At 35.8% G+C, this 15,275-nt stretch overlaps 1 protein-coding gene across 1 annotated transcript in view; it reads right to left on the bottom strand.

Moving 5' to 3' along the window:
• The window catches only part of DDX4 (DEAD-box helicase 4), an 88,101-nt gene that overhangs the window by 23,762 nt on the left and 49,064 nt on the right, over positions 1-15,275 (bottom strand). Inside the window, exons 8-15 of the mRNA XM_047854412.1 lie at positions 12,309-12,410; positions 11,061-11,141; positions 10,027-10,074; positions 3,975-4,022; positions 3,820-3,864; positions 3,458-3,600; positions 2,648-2,800; positions 1,494-1,648 (exon numbers count right to left, since the gene is read on the bottom strand). Of these exons, the coding sequence (XP_047710368.1) occupies positions 1,494-1,648; positions 2,648-2,800; positions 3,458-3,600; positions 3,820-3,864; positions 3,975-4,022; positions 10,027-10,074; positions 11,061-11,141; positions 12,309-12,410 (775 nt within the window). The remainder of the gene's footprint in view (positions 1-1,493; positions 1,649-2,647; positions 2,801-3,457; positions 3,601-3,819; positions 3,865-3,974; positions 4,023-10,026; positions 10,075-11,060; positions 11,142-12,308; positions 12,411-15,275) is intronic.

Raw genomic sequence — 15,275 nt, 5'->3', positions numbered from 1 at the left:
AAAGTTCTGTGCACCAGCCAGGTTCTCATTACTGCTAGGGCTATGCCTACAAAAAGGCCATCTGTGCAATGTGTGGAAAAAAGGTTTTGGATATCAAAAACTACAAGCAAACATCTGTGTAGACGTGTCAATGACATTTCTGGCTTTTTGATTTTACTTTTTGCTTTGAATTTCCAAGGCATAACACAGATATTCAAGTTAAAAATAACACGTTTTAAAACGATTAAAATCAAACCACTGATGAGTTGACTAGTATTCTTTTTTTTGCTTTCAAGAAGTTCTTAACAACAGTGTAACTAGTATTCTGCCTTAGTTCTTTTCCTCACAAGCTTGTTGAACTAGCATAATTGGCCAACTTAATGAAAAATACTTTCCCAGTTCTGTATACACTTTTTATTTGTCATATTCATATAAGTCTTATCCTCACCCTCTACTTTATATATATCAGAGAACTGAGAAGGATATTACGACTGATATTTTGCTCTGAACATGAGACTTCTAACTCTTCCCTTATTCCCTTCTTGCTTGCATGGTTCTTAGAATGAGCAGTATCTTTGTTAATTGTAGGTTCACAGGTCAATGAAGTATCCAAGACCACTATTGCTGAATTATTTGTTCTTGATGCCAAAGTGCCAGTCCCTTTCCTACAAAAATACAGAGTCAGCCCGTGTCTGTCCAAATGAACACAATGAATTTCAGAAAAATACAGGTTATGCACATTACCTTGAATTCAAACGGTCATGAAAGCCAAAACAACAGTGTTCATCCATGGTAATGTGTAACAAATGAGTTACTACTCTTTAGGAAGTCTCCTTGAAACAAAAACCAAACTTTTCTTTTTTACCTTCCCTCCCTACCCCCCAAAAATAAATAGAACAAAACCAAAATAAATAGGTAAAACAAAACAACTTGGGGGCGCCTGGGTAGTCAGTCAATTAAGTGTCCGACTTCAGCTTAGGTCATGATCTCATGGTCCATGGGTTCAAGTCCCACATTGGGCTCTGCATTGACAGCTCAGAGCCTGAAGCCTGCTTCAGATTCTGTCTCCCTCTCTCTCTGCCCCTCCCTGGCTCACACTCTGTATCTCTCTCTGTCTCAAAAAAAAAAAAAAAAAAAAATTGAAAAAAATTGAAAAAAATTTTTAAGTAAACTGGGATTCCATAAAGATTATAAAAAAAGCACATTTCAATCAAGAAATACTAATTACATGGCTGCACTGAATTCTTCTGAGAACTCCACTGAGACTTTAAGAAAAATCTCTAAAGAAAACCTTGTTTTGAATGGCATTCCAGGGTGCCTGGGGGGCTCAGTCTCTTCTTGATTTCAGCTCAGGCTGTGATCTCATGATTGTGAGATCAAGCCCCACACTGGGCTCTGTGCTGAGCATGGAGCCTGCTTCAGATTCTCTCTCTCCCTCTCTCACTGCCCTCCCGCCCTCAAAATAAATAAATACACATTAAAAAAAAAATGGATGGCATTCCAGATGTACATACCCAAAAGAAAATTTTCGGGCTTCCAAATAGATCTGATTGATCAACTCTCGAGTTGGTGCTACAATAATACACTCTGGTTCCTGCAGATCTTTGAAACGACTGGCTGTTATTCCATCACGCATCATATGTGCCAAAATTGGCAAGAGAAAAGCTGCCTAAAAGTTAAATTACATAGTATACGAATTTATAATACATCATCCTTCTCCCTGTAGAAATAAATCTATTCCTTATTTCCTTACAGTCTCTAGATTCTTCCTCCATCTTGCTGGTAAATTTAAGATGACAGAAGAAAACAGTTTTAGTTCAGTGAGTTTTTAACACCTCAATCTTTATGCTCATATTATACAATATAAAATTTTTGATATTTTTCAGTTTTTTAAAAAGCACACCCATTGATTCTAAATAAACATTAACTTATTTATAGAGGGGAATGTACATATAACTTGATGTAAATCACTGCATTTAGCAATTATTCTAAATCTGTCCTTTTGGAGTAGTGATAAAATTATCACTCCGAATTCATGACAAAAGTGTTACACAGAGCAAAAATTGGGAAATCATTCATTTGGATTACTCACCCTTACTGAAGTTAATGGGGCAAAAGAAATGTTTTGTAATAGTTTTCTCATTAAGATACTAAAATCTACCTCCAAAGTAAGGTTTAAGTCACACATCAGCTGCTATATTATATAACTCACTTATTATCCCCTCAACTCTACTATGGAGGCTGATTAAGGTTAAAACAGCATGAACCAAAATTGCATGATTCAAAAGGCATAGTCTTTAAGACTCATCTCACGGAACCCTATTTAACAGACAGATCCCAGAGGTAAGTCTTAAGACCAGCCCGATCTCATCCGAATTCTTTTGGATAGCATAACCTGAGGTTATATTTATAACCTCTAGTGCTTTGACCCTCTATCATTTTATTTCAGATATTAACATGTTCCAGAAGGAGTTGAGCACTCTTAAAAAAATAAATTAAACATTCATTTTGCTTCATTCAGAAGCAAAAAACATGAGTATTTATGACAGTTCATTGAAATTATCGATCTACCATTCAACCGAAAAGATTCAAACTACTTGAAAAAAAATTAAGTTCAAAAACTATTAATAGTTTGATTATGGAGAATACATGTTAGAAAAGGACTTACAGTCTTTCCAGACCCTGTCTGAGCACATGCCATCAAATCTCGCCCTGCTAGTATAATAGGAATACTGTATTTTTGCACAGGAGTAAGCTTAGTATAACCAGCTTTAGTAATGTTGTTATTCAGTGTCTGACAGAGATTAGCTTCCTCAAAAGTCTAAAAAAAAAAAAAAAAAAAAAAAAAAAGGCAGGGGAGTGGGGGGGGGGGCAGTGATTAAAGTCCATATATCACATGCAGATCATTCCATAAACATATCCCATTTGAGTTATTCTTAAATTTTTGTTAATTCCATTCTATATACTAAACTTACTTTACCAAGATGCCCCTACTCAAAAGTAATAAACAGAGCCTATATATTATTACTTCATAGAATTAAAGAATATTCCCTATAGATACTAGTTCTAAAAACAGTTTCTCTCATCTCTCAAAACCTGTGAAATACAAATACTCTGATCAGTAATAATGGCTCATTAATCAACAGGGGACTGTAAGCTCCCCTACTCCTTAGAAAATCATTCTCCTAAAACAGACTTTCTCAAATATTTAGGAAGCAGACATCTTGAATCTCTAGAAAAATATCCTTTTTAGATTTAAATGAAGTTCTCATCCTGGTTTGGGAATGTGGAGATGAAATTTAATACTCTTTCAACATAGTTATTAATTCTAAGATGTGGTTCTTAATTTCTAACCTAAGCCATTAAGTGCTAAAAATGAGATTTTTATATTCTTTCGTATCAACCTATGGAAATGTACCAACTATTTTAAAAACAAAGTTTGCTACACAGTCAATAAAGATATAATTATCACACTGACCAGAATTGCTGGTGGTGCATCATGTCCAGATACTTCTACAAGAATAGTATCATATTTGTCAAAGTTTATGCCTGTCTGATAATGTGCAAAGATGGAATCCTCATCCTCAGGTGGCGGAGGTGGTATGTAGGTCACCTTTGGTCCTTAGAATTCAAATAAAAGAAAGAGCTTACATCACAAGGACCAGAAGAAAAGAGGGAAAACAAGAACTGAATATCAAATTTTAAATGCTGTAGAACTTCCCAATGTTTACCATTCAACTTTTCACTTCAAATAAAAAAAAGTCAACTCTGCTTTTAAGTATTTTTCATTTTTATTAAAATACAATAGAAATTCATGGGATCACACAAAAATTAGTATACCTTGAGTATCACCACTTTCTCCTTCAGCTTCTGACTTCCAAGAATCTTAAAGGCAATCAAACCAAAACAAGATATAAATGGTTTTTATTTTTTAATTGAGGGGTAAAAGAACTTTGACCATAAAAATCAAATACTTTATCTAAAGTAAAACTTACTTTTTCCAGAGCCTGTTATTACTTCTTCATTTAAACCTTTGTAACCACCTAATTTAAAAAAATCCATACTGACAATTAGTCAAGATAAAAGGCTGTGCACATCTTTATTTTCATTGCTTGTTTTCAAAGAAAATAAGTTCTAAAAATGGACAGACATCTTTAAAGTCCCTTCACACAAACAAGACAATTTTGATAAATAAAATCCTTAACAATTTTAGGTTTAACAATTAGGTTAACAATTAGGTTAACCTTAACAATTAGGTTTCCTTAATACTCAAAATGCAGCTGATACTGTTATATATTATTAGTTTTTGTTTCAGCTGTTCTGTCCCTTTCCTAATTCCTATACTCCTCAGCAAAGGAATCTATTTTGTAAAATGAACTAAAAGTCCATCTGTATTGGGGTATCCCCACTACCATTCCCAGGTTGTATGATTCAGTAGGACTCAGAATATAGTCATACTCACAATTATGATTTATTACAAAGGACAGAAAGTAACATCAGCAAAGGAAAAAGGTGTATGGGGCAAAATCCAAAGATAACCAGACATAAGCTTCCAAGAGTCCGCTCCCAGTGGTGTCACACAGGACTAATTTCCCTAGCCCCAAATTGTAACAACACCTTGGAAACACTGCCTACCAGAGAAGCTCATTAGAGACTCAGTACTCACGGTTTTTATTAGGGGCTGATAATGTAGCCACTTTCTGCCTCGCAAATACCAGGCAGAAATTTCAGACTCTCAAAAGAAAAGAAGGTATTAAAACTACATTGTTGGGGCGTCTGGGTGGCTCTGTTGGCTGGGTGGCTCAGTTCATGAGAACTCATGATCTCATGGCTCATGAGTTCAAGCCCGGTGTGGGGCTCCATGCTGACAGCTCAGAGTCTGGAGCCTGCCTCAGATTCTGTGTCTCCCTCTCTCTGCCCCTACCCTGTTTGCGCTTTGTCTGTCTCAAAAATAAACATTAAAAAAAACAAAAACAAAAAAAACCCCTACATTGTTGTACAAACAATTCAGGCACAAAAAAAACCCCTACATTGTTGTACAAACAATTCAGGCACAGTGAGCCATTCTTACACTCAGGGTGGTGAGAACCCTCCCCAAATCCAATTTCCCGAATACTAGACAAAGAACAACCTTGTAAGCAGGACATTCAAAGAACAACAGTCAGGACTGTTGCGTTAACTCTTTTCCATACAATACCCTATGGTTTTTAGACAATAGTTATCTATTGTGCCACTTTCAGGTATTGTCAGAAAAAAAAGAATAAGGACTGTACTAGATTTAAAAATCTAACAAGATACATTTTTACATGTAAGCTAATTTTGTCCTGAATATCCTTGTCCAAACAAGATTTGAGCATTTGTAAATATGGTTTAACTAGCCATTAGTAACCTCTTTCTATAATGAAGAATCTAAGAATCAAGAGGGTAAAACAGAGGCAGCTCAAAGGAATTGTCTCTTTGAATGCTCTCAGAGTACTAATGATCACTGAGGATTTTTCAGAGAAATAAAACAAGCTTTATTATTTTCCTGGTCAGGAAAGCATTTTAACTTTTATATGACATTTAAATATTTCTAACTCTAAAAAAATTTTTCATAGTACAAAATCATGTATACTCGACACCGTTTATCCCTTTTACCGAATCAAATCAAATAACTATCTCATAAGAAAACACAGTTTTGTTTTGTTTTTTATTTATTTTGAGAGAGGGGGCAGGGAGGGCAGGAGTGCTATCAGGGCAGAGCCCAAACAAGGCTGGAACTCACAAACCATGAGATAATGACCTGAGCCGAAATCAAGAGTCAGATGTTTAACCCACTAAGCCACCCAGACGCCCCCCAAAACATACTGTCTTAAGAACTTATACATACATATTTCAATCTTCAACATCTGCACAGTATCCCATTTTATGGTTATATTATTTAGTAAACCATTATTTATTAATCAATTCTGGTTGACTTTCAGTTTTTACTTATTATAAATGAAGCCTCAGTGAACACCCTTGTGCATACATTGACAAATACATCTATGATATATAATTCCTATAATGGAACTGCTATACTGAGGAGTTTTAAGTAACTCCCAAAACAGGCAGAGCAAATGTATATTCCTCAAAGTGTATAAAAGTACTAACAGTTACTTTTAACATCAAAAATTAAATTTGGTTATTATATAATGCCCTTCTTCATCTCTTGTTACAGCCTTTAATTTAAAGTCTAGTTTGTCTGATATAAGTATGGCTACTCCAGCTGGAACAGCTAACAATTATAAATGTCTATGCGCTGAATACAGGAGCCCCCAGATATATAAAACAATTACTCACAAACATAAGCAACCTTATTGATAAGAATGTGGTAATTGCAGGGGACTTTAACACTCCACTTACAGAAATAGATAGATCATCTAGACACACCATCAATAAAGAAACAAGGGCCCTGAATGATACATTGGACCAGATGGACTTGACAGATATATTTAGAACTCTGCATCCCAAAGCAACAGATATACTTTCTTCTTGAGTGCACATGGAACCTTCTCCAAGATAGATCACATACTGGGTCACAAAACAGCCCTTCATAAGTATACAAGAATTGAAATCATTCCATGCACACTTTCAACCACAGTGCTATGAAGCTTGAAATCGACCACAGGAAAAAGTCTGGAAAACCTCCAAAAGCATGGAGGTTAAAGAACACCCTACTCACGAATGAGTGGGTCAACCAGGCAATTAGAGAAGAAATTAAAAAATATATGGAAACAAATGAAAATGAAAATACAATTATCCAAACTCTTTGGGACGCAGCGAAGGCAGTCCTGAGAGGAAAATACATTGCAATCCAGGCCTATCTCAAGAAACAAGAAAAATCCCAAATACAAAATCTAACAGCACACCTAAAGGAAATAGAAGCAGAACAGCATAGACAGCCTAAACCCAACAGAAGAAGAGAAATAATAAAGATTAGAGCAGAAATAAACAATATAGAATCTAAAAAAACTGTAGAGCAGATCAATGAAACCAAGAGTTGGTTTTTTGAAAAAATAAACAAAAGTGATAAACCTCTAGCCAGATTTCCCAAAAACAAAAGGGAGAGGACCCAAATAGATAAAATCATGAATGAAAATGGAATTATTACAACCAATCCCTCAGAGATACAAGCAATTATCAGGGAATACTATGAAAAACTATATGCGAACAAACTGGACAATCTGGAAGAAATGGACAAATTCCTAAACACCCACACTCTTCCAAAACTCAATCAGGAGGAAATAGAAAGCCTGAACAGACCCATAACCAGCGAAGAAATTGAATCAGTCATCAAATATCTCCCAACAAATAAGAGTCCAGGACCAGATGGCTTCCCAGGGGAGTTCTACTAGACATTTAAAGCAGAGATAATACCTATCCTTCTCAAGCTATTCCAAAAAATAGAAATGGAAGGAAAACTTCCAGACTCATTCTATGAAGCCAGTATTACTTTGATTCCTAAACCAGAGAGACCCAGTAAAAAAAGAGAACTACCGGCCAATATCCCTGATGAATATGGATGCAAAAATTCTCAGGAAGACACTAGCAAATCGAATTCAAAGGCATATAAAAAGAATTATTCACCATGATCAAGTGGGATTCATTCCTGGGCTGCAGGGCTGGTTCAACATTCGCAAATCGATCAACATGATACATCACATTAATAAAAGAAAAGATAAGAACCATAAGATCCTGTCAATCGATGCAGAAAAAGCATTTGACAAAATTCAGCATCCTTTCTTAATAAAAACCCTCGAGAAAGTCGGGATAGAAGGAACATACTTAAAGATCATAAAAGCCATTTATGAAAAGCCCACAGCTAACATCATCCTCAATGGGGAAAAACTGAGAGCTTTTTCCCTGAGATCAGGAACACGACAGGGATGCCCACTCTCACCACTGTTGTTTAACATAGTGCTGGAAGTTCTAGCATCAGCAATCAGACAACAAAGGCATCAAAATTGGCAAAGATGAAGTTAAGCTTTCACTTTTTGCAGATGACATGACATTATACATGGAAAACCCGACAGACTCCACCAAAAGTCTGCTACAACTGATACATGAATTCAACAACGTTGCAGGATACAAAATCAATGTACAGAAATCAGTTGCATTCTTATACACTAACAATGAAGCAACAGAAAGACAAATAAAGAAGCTGATCCCATTCACAATTGCACCAAGAAGCATAAAATACCTAGGGATAACCCAACCAAAGATGTAAAAGATCTGTATGCTGAAAACTATAGAAAGCTTATGAAGGAAATTGAAGAAGATATAAAGAAATGGAAAAAAATTCCGTGCTCATGGGTTGGAAGAATAGATATTGTCAAAATGTCAATACTACCCAAAGCTATCTACACATTCAATGCAATCCCAATCAAAATTGCACCAGCATTCTTCTCGAAACTAGAACAAGCAATCCTAAAATTCATATGGAACCACAAAAGGCCCCGAATAGCCAAAGTAATTTTGAAGAAGACGACCAAAGCAGGAGGCATCACAATCCCAGACTTTAGCCTCTACTACAAAGCTGTCATCATCAAGACAGCATGGTATTGGCACAAAAACAGACACATAGACCAATGGAATAGAATAGAAACCCCAGAACTAGACCCACAAACGTATGGCCAACTCATCTTTGACAAAGCAGGAAAGAACATCCAATGGAAAAAAGACAGCCTCTTTAACAAATGGTGCTGGGAGAACTGGACAGCAACATGCAGAAGGTTGAAACTAGACCACTTTCTCACACCATTCACAAAAATAAACTCAAAATGGATAAAGGACCTGAATGTGAGACAGGAAACCATCAAAACCTTAGAGGAGAAAGCAGGAAGAGACCTCTCTGACCTCAGCCGTAGCAATCTCTTACTTGACACATCCCCAAAGGCAAGGGAATTAAAAGCAAAAATGAACTACTGGGACCTTATGAAGATAAAAAGCTTCTGCACAGTAAAGGAAACAACCAACAAAACTAAAAGGCAACCAACGGAATGGGAAAAGATATTTGCAAATGACATATCGGACAAAGGGCTAGTATCCAAAATCTATAAAGAGCTCACCAAACTCCACACCCGAAAAACAAATAATCCAGTGAAGAAATGGGCAGAAAACATGAATAGACACTTCTCTAAAGAAGACATCCAGATGGCCAACAGGCACATGCAAAGATGCTCAACATCGCTCCTCATCAGGGAAATACAAATCAAAACCACACTCAGATATCACCTCACGCCAGTCAGAGTGGCCAAAATGAACAAATCAGCAGACTATAGATGTTGGAGAGGATGTGGAGAAACAGGAACCCTCTTGCACTGTTGGTGGGAATGCAAATTGGTGCAGCCACTCTGGAAAGCAGTGTGGAAGTTCCTCAGAAAATTAAAAATAGACCTACCCTATGACCCAGCAATAGTACTGCTAGGAATTTACCCAAGGGATACAGGAGTACTGATGCATAGGGGCACTTGTACCCTAATGTTTATAGCAGCACTCTCAACAATAGCCAAATTATGGAAAGAGCCTAAATGTCCATCAACTGATGAATGGATAAAGAGATTGTGGTTTATATACACAATGGAGTACTACATGGCAACGAGAAAGAATGAAATATGGCCCTTTGTAGCAATGTGGATGGAACTGGAGAGTGTGGTGCTAAGTGAAATAAGCCATACAGAGAAAGACAGATACCATATGGTTTCACTCTTATGTGGATCCTGAGAAACTTAATAGAAACCCATGGGGGAGGGGAAGGAAAAAAAAAAAAAAGAGGTTAGAGTGGGAGAGAGCCAAAGCATAAGAGACTCTTAAAAACTGAGAACAAACTGAGGGTTGATGGGGGTGGGAGGGAGGTGAGGGTGCGTGATGGGTATTGAGGAGGGCACCTTTTGGGATGAGCACTGGGTGCTTTATGGAAACCAATTTGGCAATAAATTTCATATATTGAAAAAAATTAGATTAAAAAAATTAAATTTGGATTACAATAATGTTAACCCCTTGTAGGTAAACCAAGTAAAAACTCACCTCGTCCACTTCCACTGCCACTTCTGCTTTGGTAAGTGTCACCATTACCTGTAAGGCATTGTTCTGCAGATTACTTAAGACATATAGCTATTTCTATTCAAATAGTGAGTACTGAGGATACCTGGTCCCTTTGTCCATCCATCTCTTAATTCTACATTTAATTTAAATCTTTTCCTCATGTGAACACTTTAAAGCCTTCATTTTTTTTTTTTAGAGAGTTTTAAGTTCACAGAAAAATTGAGAGAAAGGAACAGAGATTTCTCTGATACCTCCCTCCTGCCCTCACATTTTAACAGCCTCCCCCATTATCAACATTAGAAGTTTATCATATTAAAAGTTTACAGTAGGGCTCACGTTGGGTGTTATACATTCTATGGGTTTGAAAAAACATAAAATGACTTGTATCCACCATTGATGTATCATACAAAGTATTTTCACTGTTCTAAAAATCCTTCATACTATTCCTTCCTGCCCCCAACCCCTGGCAACCACTATTCTTTTTACCCTTCTCCAAAGTTGTTCCTTTTCCAGAATGTCTTAAAGTTGGAAAGTATTTAGTAAGTAGCCTTTTCAGATTGGCTTCTTTCACTTAGTAACATGCATTTAGGGTTTCTACAGGTCTTTTCATAGTTTGATGGCTCATTTCCTTTTCGTACTGAATAACAGTCTATGGTTTGGATGTACCAGTATATACACATTTGCACATTTTTATCAACAATTGTGTTGCTGTGTTTTTTCATTTTCTCCTCAAATCACCTAAAAAGTTATTTCTTTGAAACCACTGCAAACTTCATTTTCCTTCCTCCAATTCAAGCTATATTTATACATCAAATTAACTGGTAAGTAAGAGAGAAGAAATAATTCACAGTGCACAAATTTTATAAGGAAGGCAAAACTGCCCATGTATAAAAAGCAGATCTAAAAATCATAGAAAATTATGAGCTAACCAAGTATACTTAAATACATCTATTAGTTTACTAATTGTAGAGCTAAAAACATATGTTTAACATTCAATAAGAAATTCTATTTCTCACCTGCACCACTTAAAGTTGGTCTTCTAGAACCAAAAAGGCCACCAGCACGCTGCATCCCCTCATCTTGTTCATATTCACTATCTGTATTTGTACATAATGAGATATTACTTTTAAGAGGTTTTAAAATGATAAAGAGAAGAAAATCTAAAAGAGTGACAAGAAAATCAAGTGATAGTGCCAGAAGTTAAAGATATGAGGCAAAATAGTTTAAACTGTAAAGGAATCACAATGAGCATTTTTCTAAGAATCACACAAAGGATTTCTCCATAAATTATTTCTTTGAATTACAAATGACTTCCTCAAAACTTTTATTAAAATTATTTTTTTTTAAAGTTAGGGCCAGTACTATGTTAAAATATCATATAAACAAAAGTTAAATAACCTCCAAAAAATAGCACTGCTACTGCCCCAGAAACTTCACATTGCATAGCCTTTTTGCTTATTCTCCAGAACAGTACCCGCTTGCTCCCACTGTTGCTAAATCAAACCTTACAAGTCCTGAACAACCCCTAGACCCTTACACTTTTTTAAAAGTGACAATTCACTAATCTCCTATACATCTATTAAATTATTACAGATTTAGTTTTGACTTCCAAAACCACGCATCTTTCCTCCTCCATTAAGAGACACACGCAATCCAGCAGTGACTTCTGAAGTCAATACCCCTAGCTCTAAGAAACGATGGCTGAAGTTGTTAGAAAGCCAAATTGGTAAAAGAGGGTATAAAGGAGGGTACAGTCTTAGAGAAGGCTACCTATTTCTAAGGTTGGCTTTTATGATGAAGGCTTTAAAACGGTAATATTAGGCACTTGGGTGGCTCAGCTGGCTGAGCACCCTACTCTTGGTTTTGGCTCAGGTCATGATCTCACAGTTTGTGAGTTTGAGCCCTGCATTGGGCTCTGTGTGGACAGAGCAGAGTCCACTTGGAATTCTTTCTTCACCCCCACCCCTTTCCCCGCTCTCTCCCTCTCTCAAAATAAATAAATAAACTCTAAAAAAAAAAAAAAAAAAAAAAAAGTTAAGATTAAAGAGCTGAGTCACACAAACTTCTATAAAGACTCATCTATTCCAACAGGTATGCAATTAGATATGTGTCTAAAAATGTCATATATAATGTAAGCAATTATATACCAGCTACAGTGTAAGCTCTTCTCATATAATCCTCTCAACAAGCTTAACGGATAGGTTTTATTTTTTATCATTTCCTTCTTAACAGATAAAGCACACCATTTGCAATTCACTACTAACTTGAACTTCCTAGACCAAATCCTCCACGGCGACCTCGGAAACCACCTCTTCCACCTCTTCTGGATGACCCTGAAGCTTCTGAATCATTTCCATCTTGATAGCCTATAATATGAAAACACACACAAGAACAACACAAAATAACAACAAAGAAATCTTGGAGAAATGGTGTCCAAATTTATTTTAAGCCTTGCATAATTCAGTAACTTTACATATTTTAAGGCATTAATAGTTACTAAAAAGAAATGCCATATTTGACCTGTAAATGTTCAACTTTGGGGCACCTGGGTTGCTCAGTTGGTTGAGCGTCCGACTTTGGCTCAGGTCATGATCTCGCAATCTGTGAGTTCGAGCCCCGTGTCCGGCTCTGTGCTGACAGCTCGGAGCCTGGAGCCTGCTTCAGATTCTGTGTCTCCCTCTCTCTCTCCCCCTTCCCCCACTCATGCTCTGTCCCTGAATCTGTCTGTCTCTCCCTGTTAAAAATAAACATTAAATGTTCAACTTCACTACCATAAACAGATATAGCTACAATTTAAAAAAAGAAAAAACCCACTGCTTTCTGAGAATCAAAACGAAAAATAACCAGAGGTAGTTAGTTGGCTGGCTCAGTCAGTAGAGCTTGTGACTCTATTCCAGAGTCTTGAGTTCAAGCCCCACATTGAGATGAAGAGTTTATTTGAAAAAAAATTTTTTTTTGACGAAAAAACTGTCACTTGCAAAACACTGAAAATTACCACAAATGTATCATTAACAACATTTCTACAATGCACAGAAGCATTAGATAAATCTAGTCTTACATTTGTTCTTTACAGAAAACAGTAAAACATCTTACTCAAAGCAGAGACATCTAGACATATACAAAGCCTGATTTCCTACTATAAAACACTTTAAATTCAATTAAATACCAAAAGTCAGTATAAATATTTCAAGTAACATATGATCCCACCTAAGGCAGAACGAGGTCAATTCAAAACCAAAACGTCAAATGGATAGAAAATAAAGAAAGTGAGATTCAGTTTATGAACTTGCCACTATTTACAAACAAACTTCTCAATAAAGGTAAAAATTCCACCTGTATTTCTTGATACTGAATTATATGTGTTTTTAAAGCCTATTTATAAAATAGGGCAGACTTAATTCAAGGTAGATTCATGGTGATACATCTACAACCTCAAACTTAGATTCCTCAATCTAGCAACAATCTCTTTATCAATACTTATATCCACCTTTTCTAAATTATTTATTTGTGCCTCTTTATCTTTGAATAAACCTTGTTAGAGTTTATCTCTTCTCAAGAAACAGTTTATTTTTTTGACCCACTTCTTTTTAAGGTATGTTACTTTGGTGTGAGCACATGAATAATAAAATGAAAACCTATAGACCTACTAGCCAGCTTAAAACTAAAAACGTTCCCAAGGCTCAGCTGGTCCAGCCCAGTCCAACTTCAGCTCAGGTCATGCTAAGTTCATGGGTTCAAGGCCCAAGTCGGGGTGTGTGCTGACAAGCGTGGAACCTGCTTCAGATCTGTCTCCCTCTCTCTCTGCCCCTCCCCAGCTTATGCTGTCTCTCAAAAATAAATATATTAAAAAAAAAAAGCTAAAAATATTCCCAAGACCTAGGGAGACCATGTATAGTCTTTCACCCTATGTTTTCCCCTTCCTCAACCAATATCCTGAATTGTTTCTCATTTCCTTGCTCCTATTTTAATTTTACCAACTATGTACATATCTTTATGCAACATATTGTTCAGTTTGTGTTTGAGCTTTATATAATGGAATCTTATAGAATATGTATTTTTTATCTTGCTTCCTTTTATTCAACTTTTTGTTAATGCACACTTCATTCACTTTTAGTGCTGAATAACACTCCACTGTATCTGTTTCATTCATGTCTATTATCTTTTTAACTTCCATCTACTGAGTTTTTTAATTACTTAAGTTGAATACATTAATTTCTTTTCTACTCAATGCATTTATGACTACAAACATTCTTCAAAAAGTCAGCTGCTTTAGCTGTATCCCTTAAGTTTTGATGTTTTTACTGTCCATTCAGTTCTAAATACTTTATTATTTCCATATGAATTTTCAGAAATTGAGAAATTCAGTTTCCAAACCACAAGAGTTAGGGTTTTCATTATGGATTTCTGTTTTCACAATACTTTAACAAGAGGACATAGCATATGATAAATTCTACAGTATATTTTGAGACTTCCTTTTGGCCTTAATTTATGGCAAAATTATATCTATTTTCTAGATGCTGTAAAAGAATGTGTAAAAGAAGGGTGTGTATTATTCCAAACAGAAATATTAAATCAGGTTTAATAACTAGTATTCAAATCTACTGTAGTCTCTATAGTCTTACTCATTTCTGGTCTGCTCATTCTATCAGTTTGTAACGGAAAAATGGTTTAAACCTAAGATTAATGGTTTAACTAGAATTTGCAATTTTTTCCATGTAATTATGTCTACTTTTGCTTTATATACATAAGAATATATTGTTAGATTTCAAACCATGTTCCAAACTGTAGTATTTTCCCAGTGAACATGCCTTTTATCATTAGGTAATTATTTCTTTATCCCTAATATGTCTGCTTTAGTCTATTTTGTCTCCTATTTCTATACCAGCTTTTGGGGGTTCATATTGGACTGACATTTTGCTCTTTATTTGCAACTCTGCACTGAAATACATGTAACTATACACATATTATGATTACTGACATTGATTTCTTACTTCTTTCATCCTCTTTTGTGTTTTCTCTTTCCTGAGTTTTTTTCAACTTTTTTTGTTCTTTCTGTCCTTCTATTAGATTTCCCAAATGCTACATTTTATGCCTTTACTGATATCCTTCAATCTCACCATGAATATTTTATAAATATTTAAATTAGGGGAATCTGGGTGGCTTAGTCAGTTAAGCATCCAACTTCAGCTCAGGTCATGATCTCACAGTTCGTGGGTTTGAGCGCCGCATCA

This window comes from Prionailurus viverrinus, chromosome A1 (assembly GCF_022837055.1).
Source record: "Prionailurus viverrinus isolate Anna chromosome A1, UM_Priviv_1.0, whole genome shotgun sequence".
In the NCBI taxonomy this organism is placed as follows: domain Eukaryota; kingdom Metazoa; phylum Chordata; class Mammalia; order Carnivora; family Felidae; genus Prionailurus; species Prionailurus viverrinus.
Note: the sequence above shows the minus strand (reverse complement) of the source record. Positions and strands in the feature narration are given on the sequence as shown.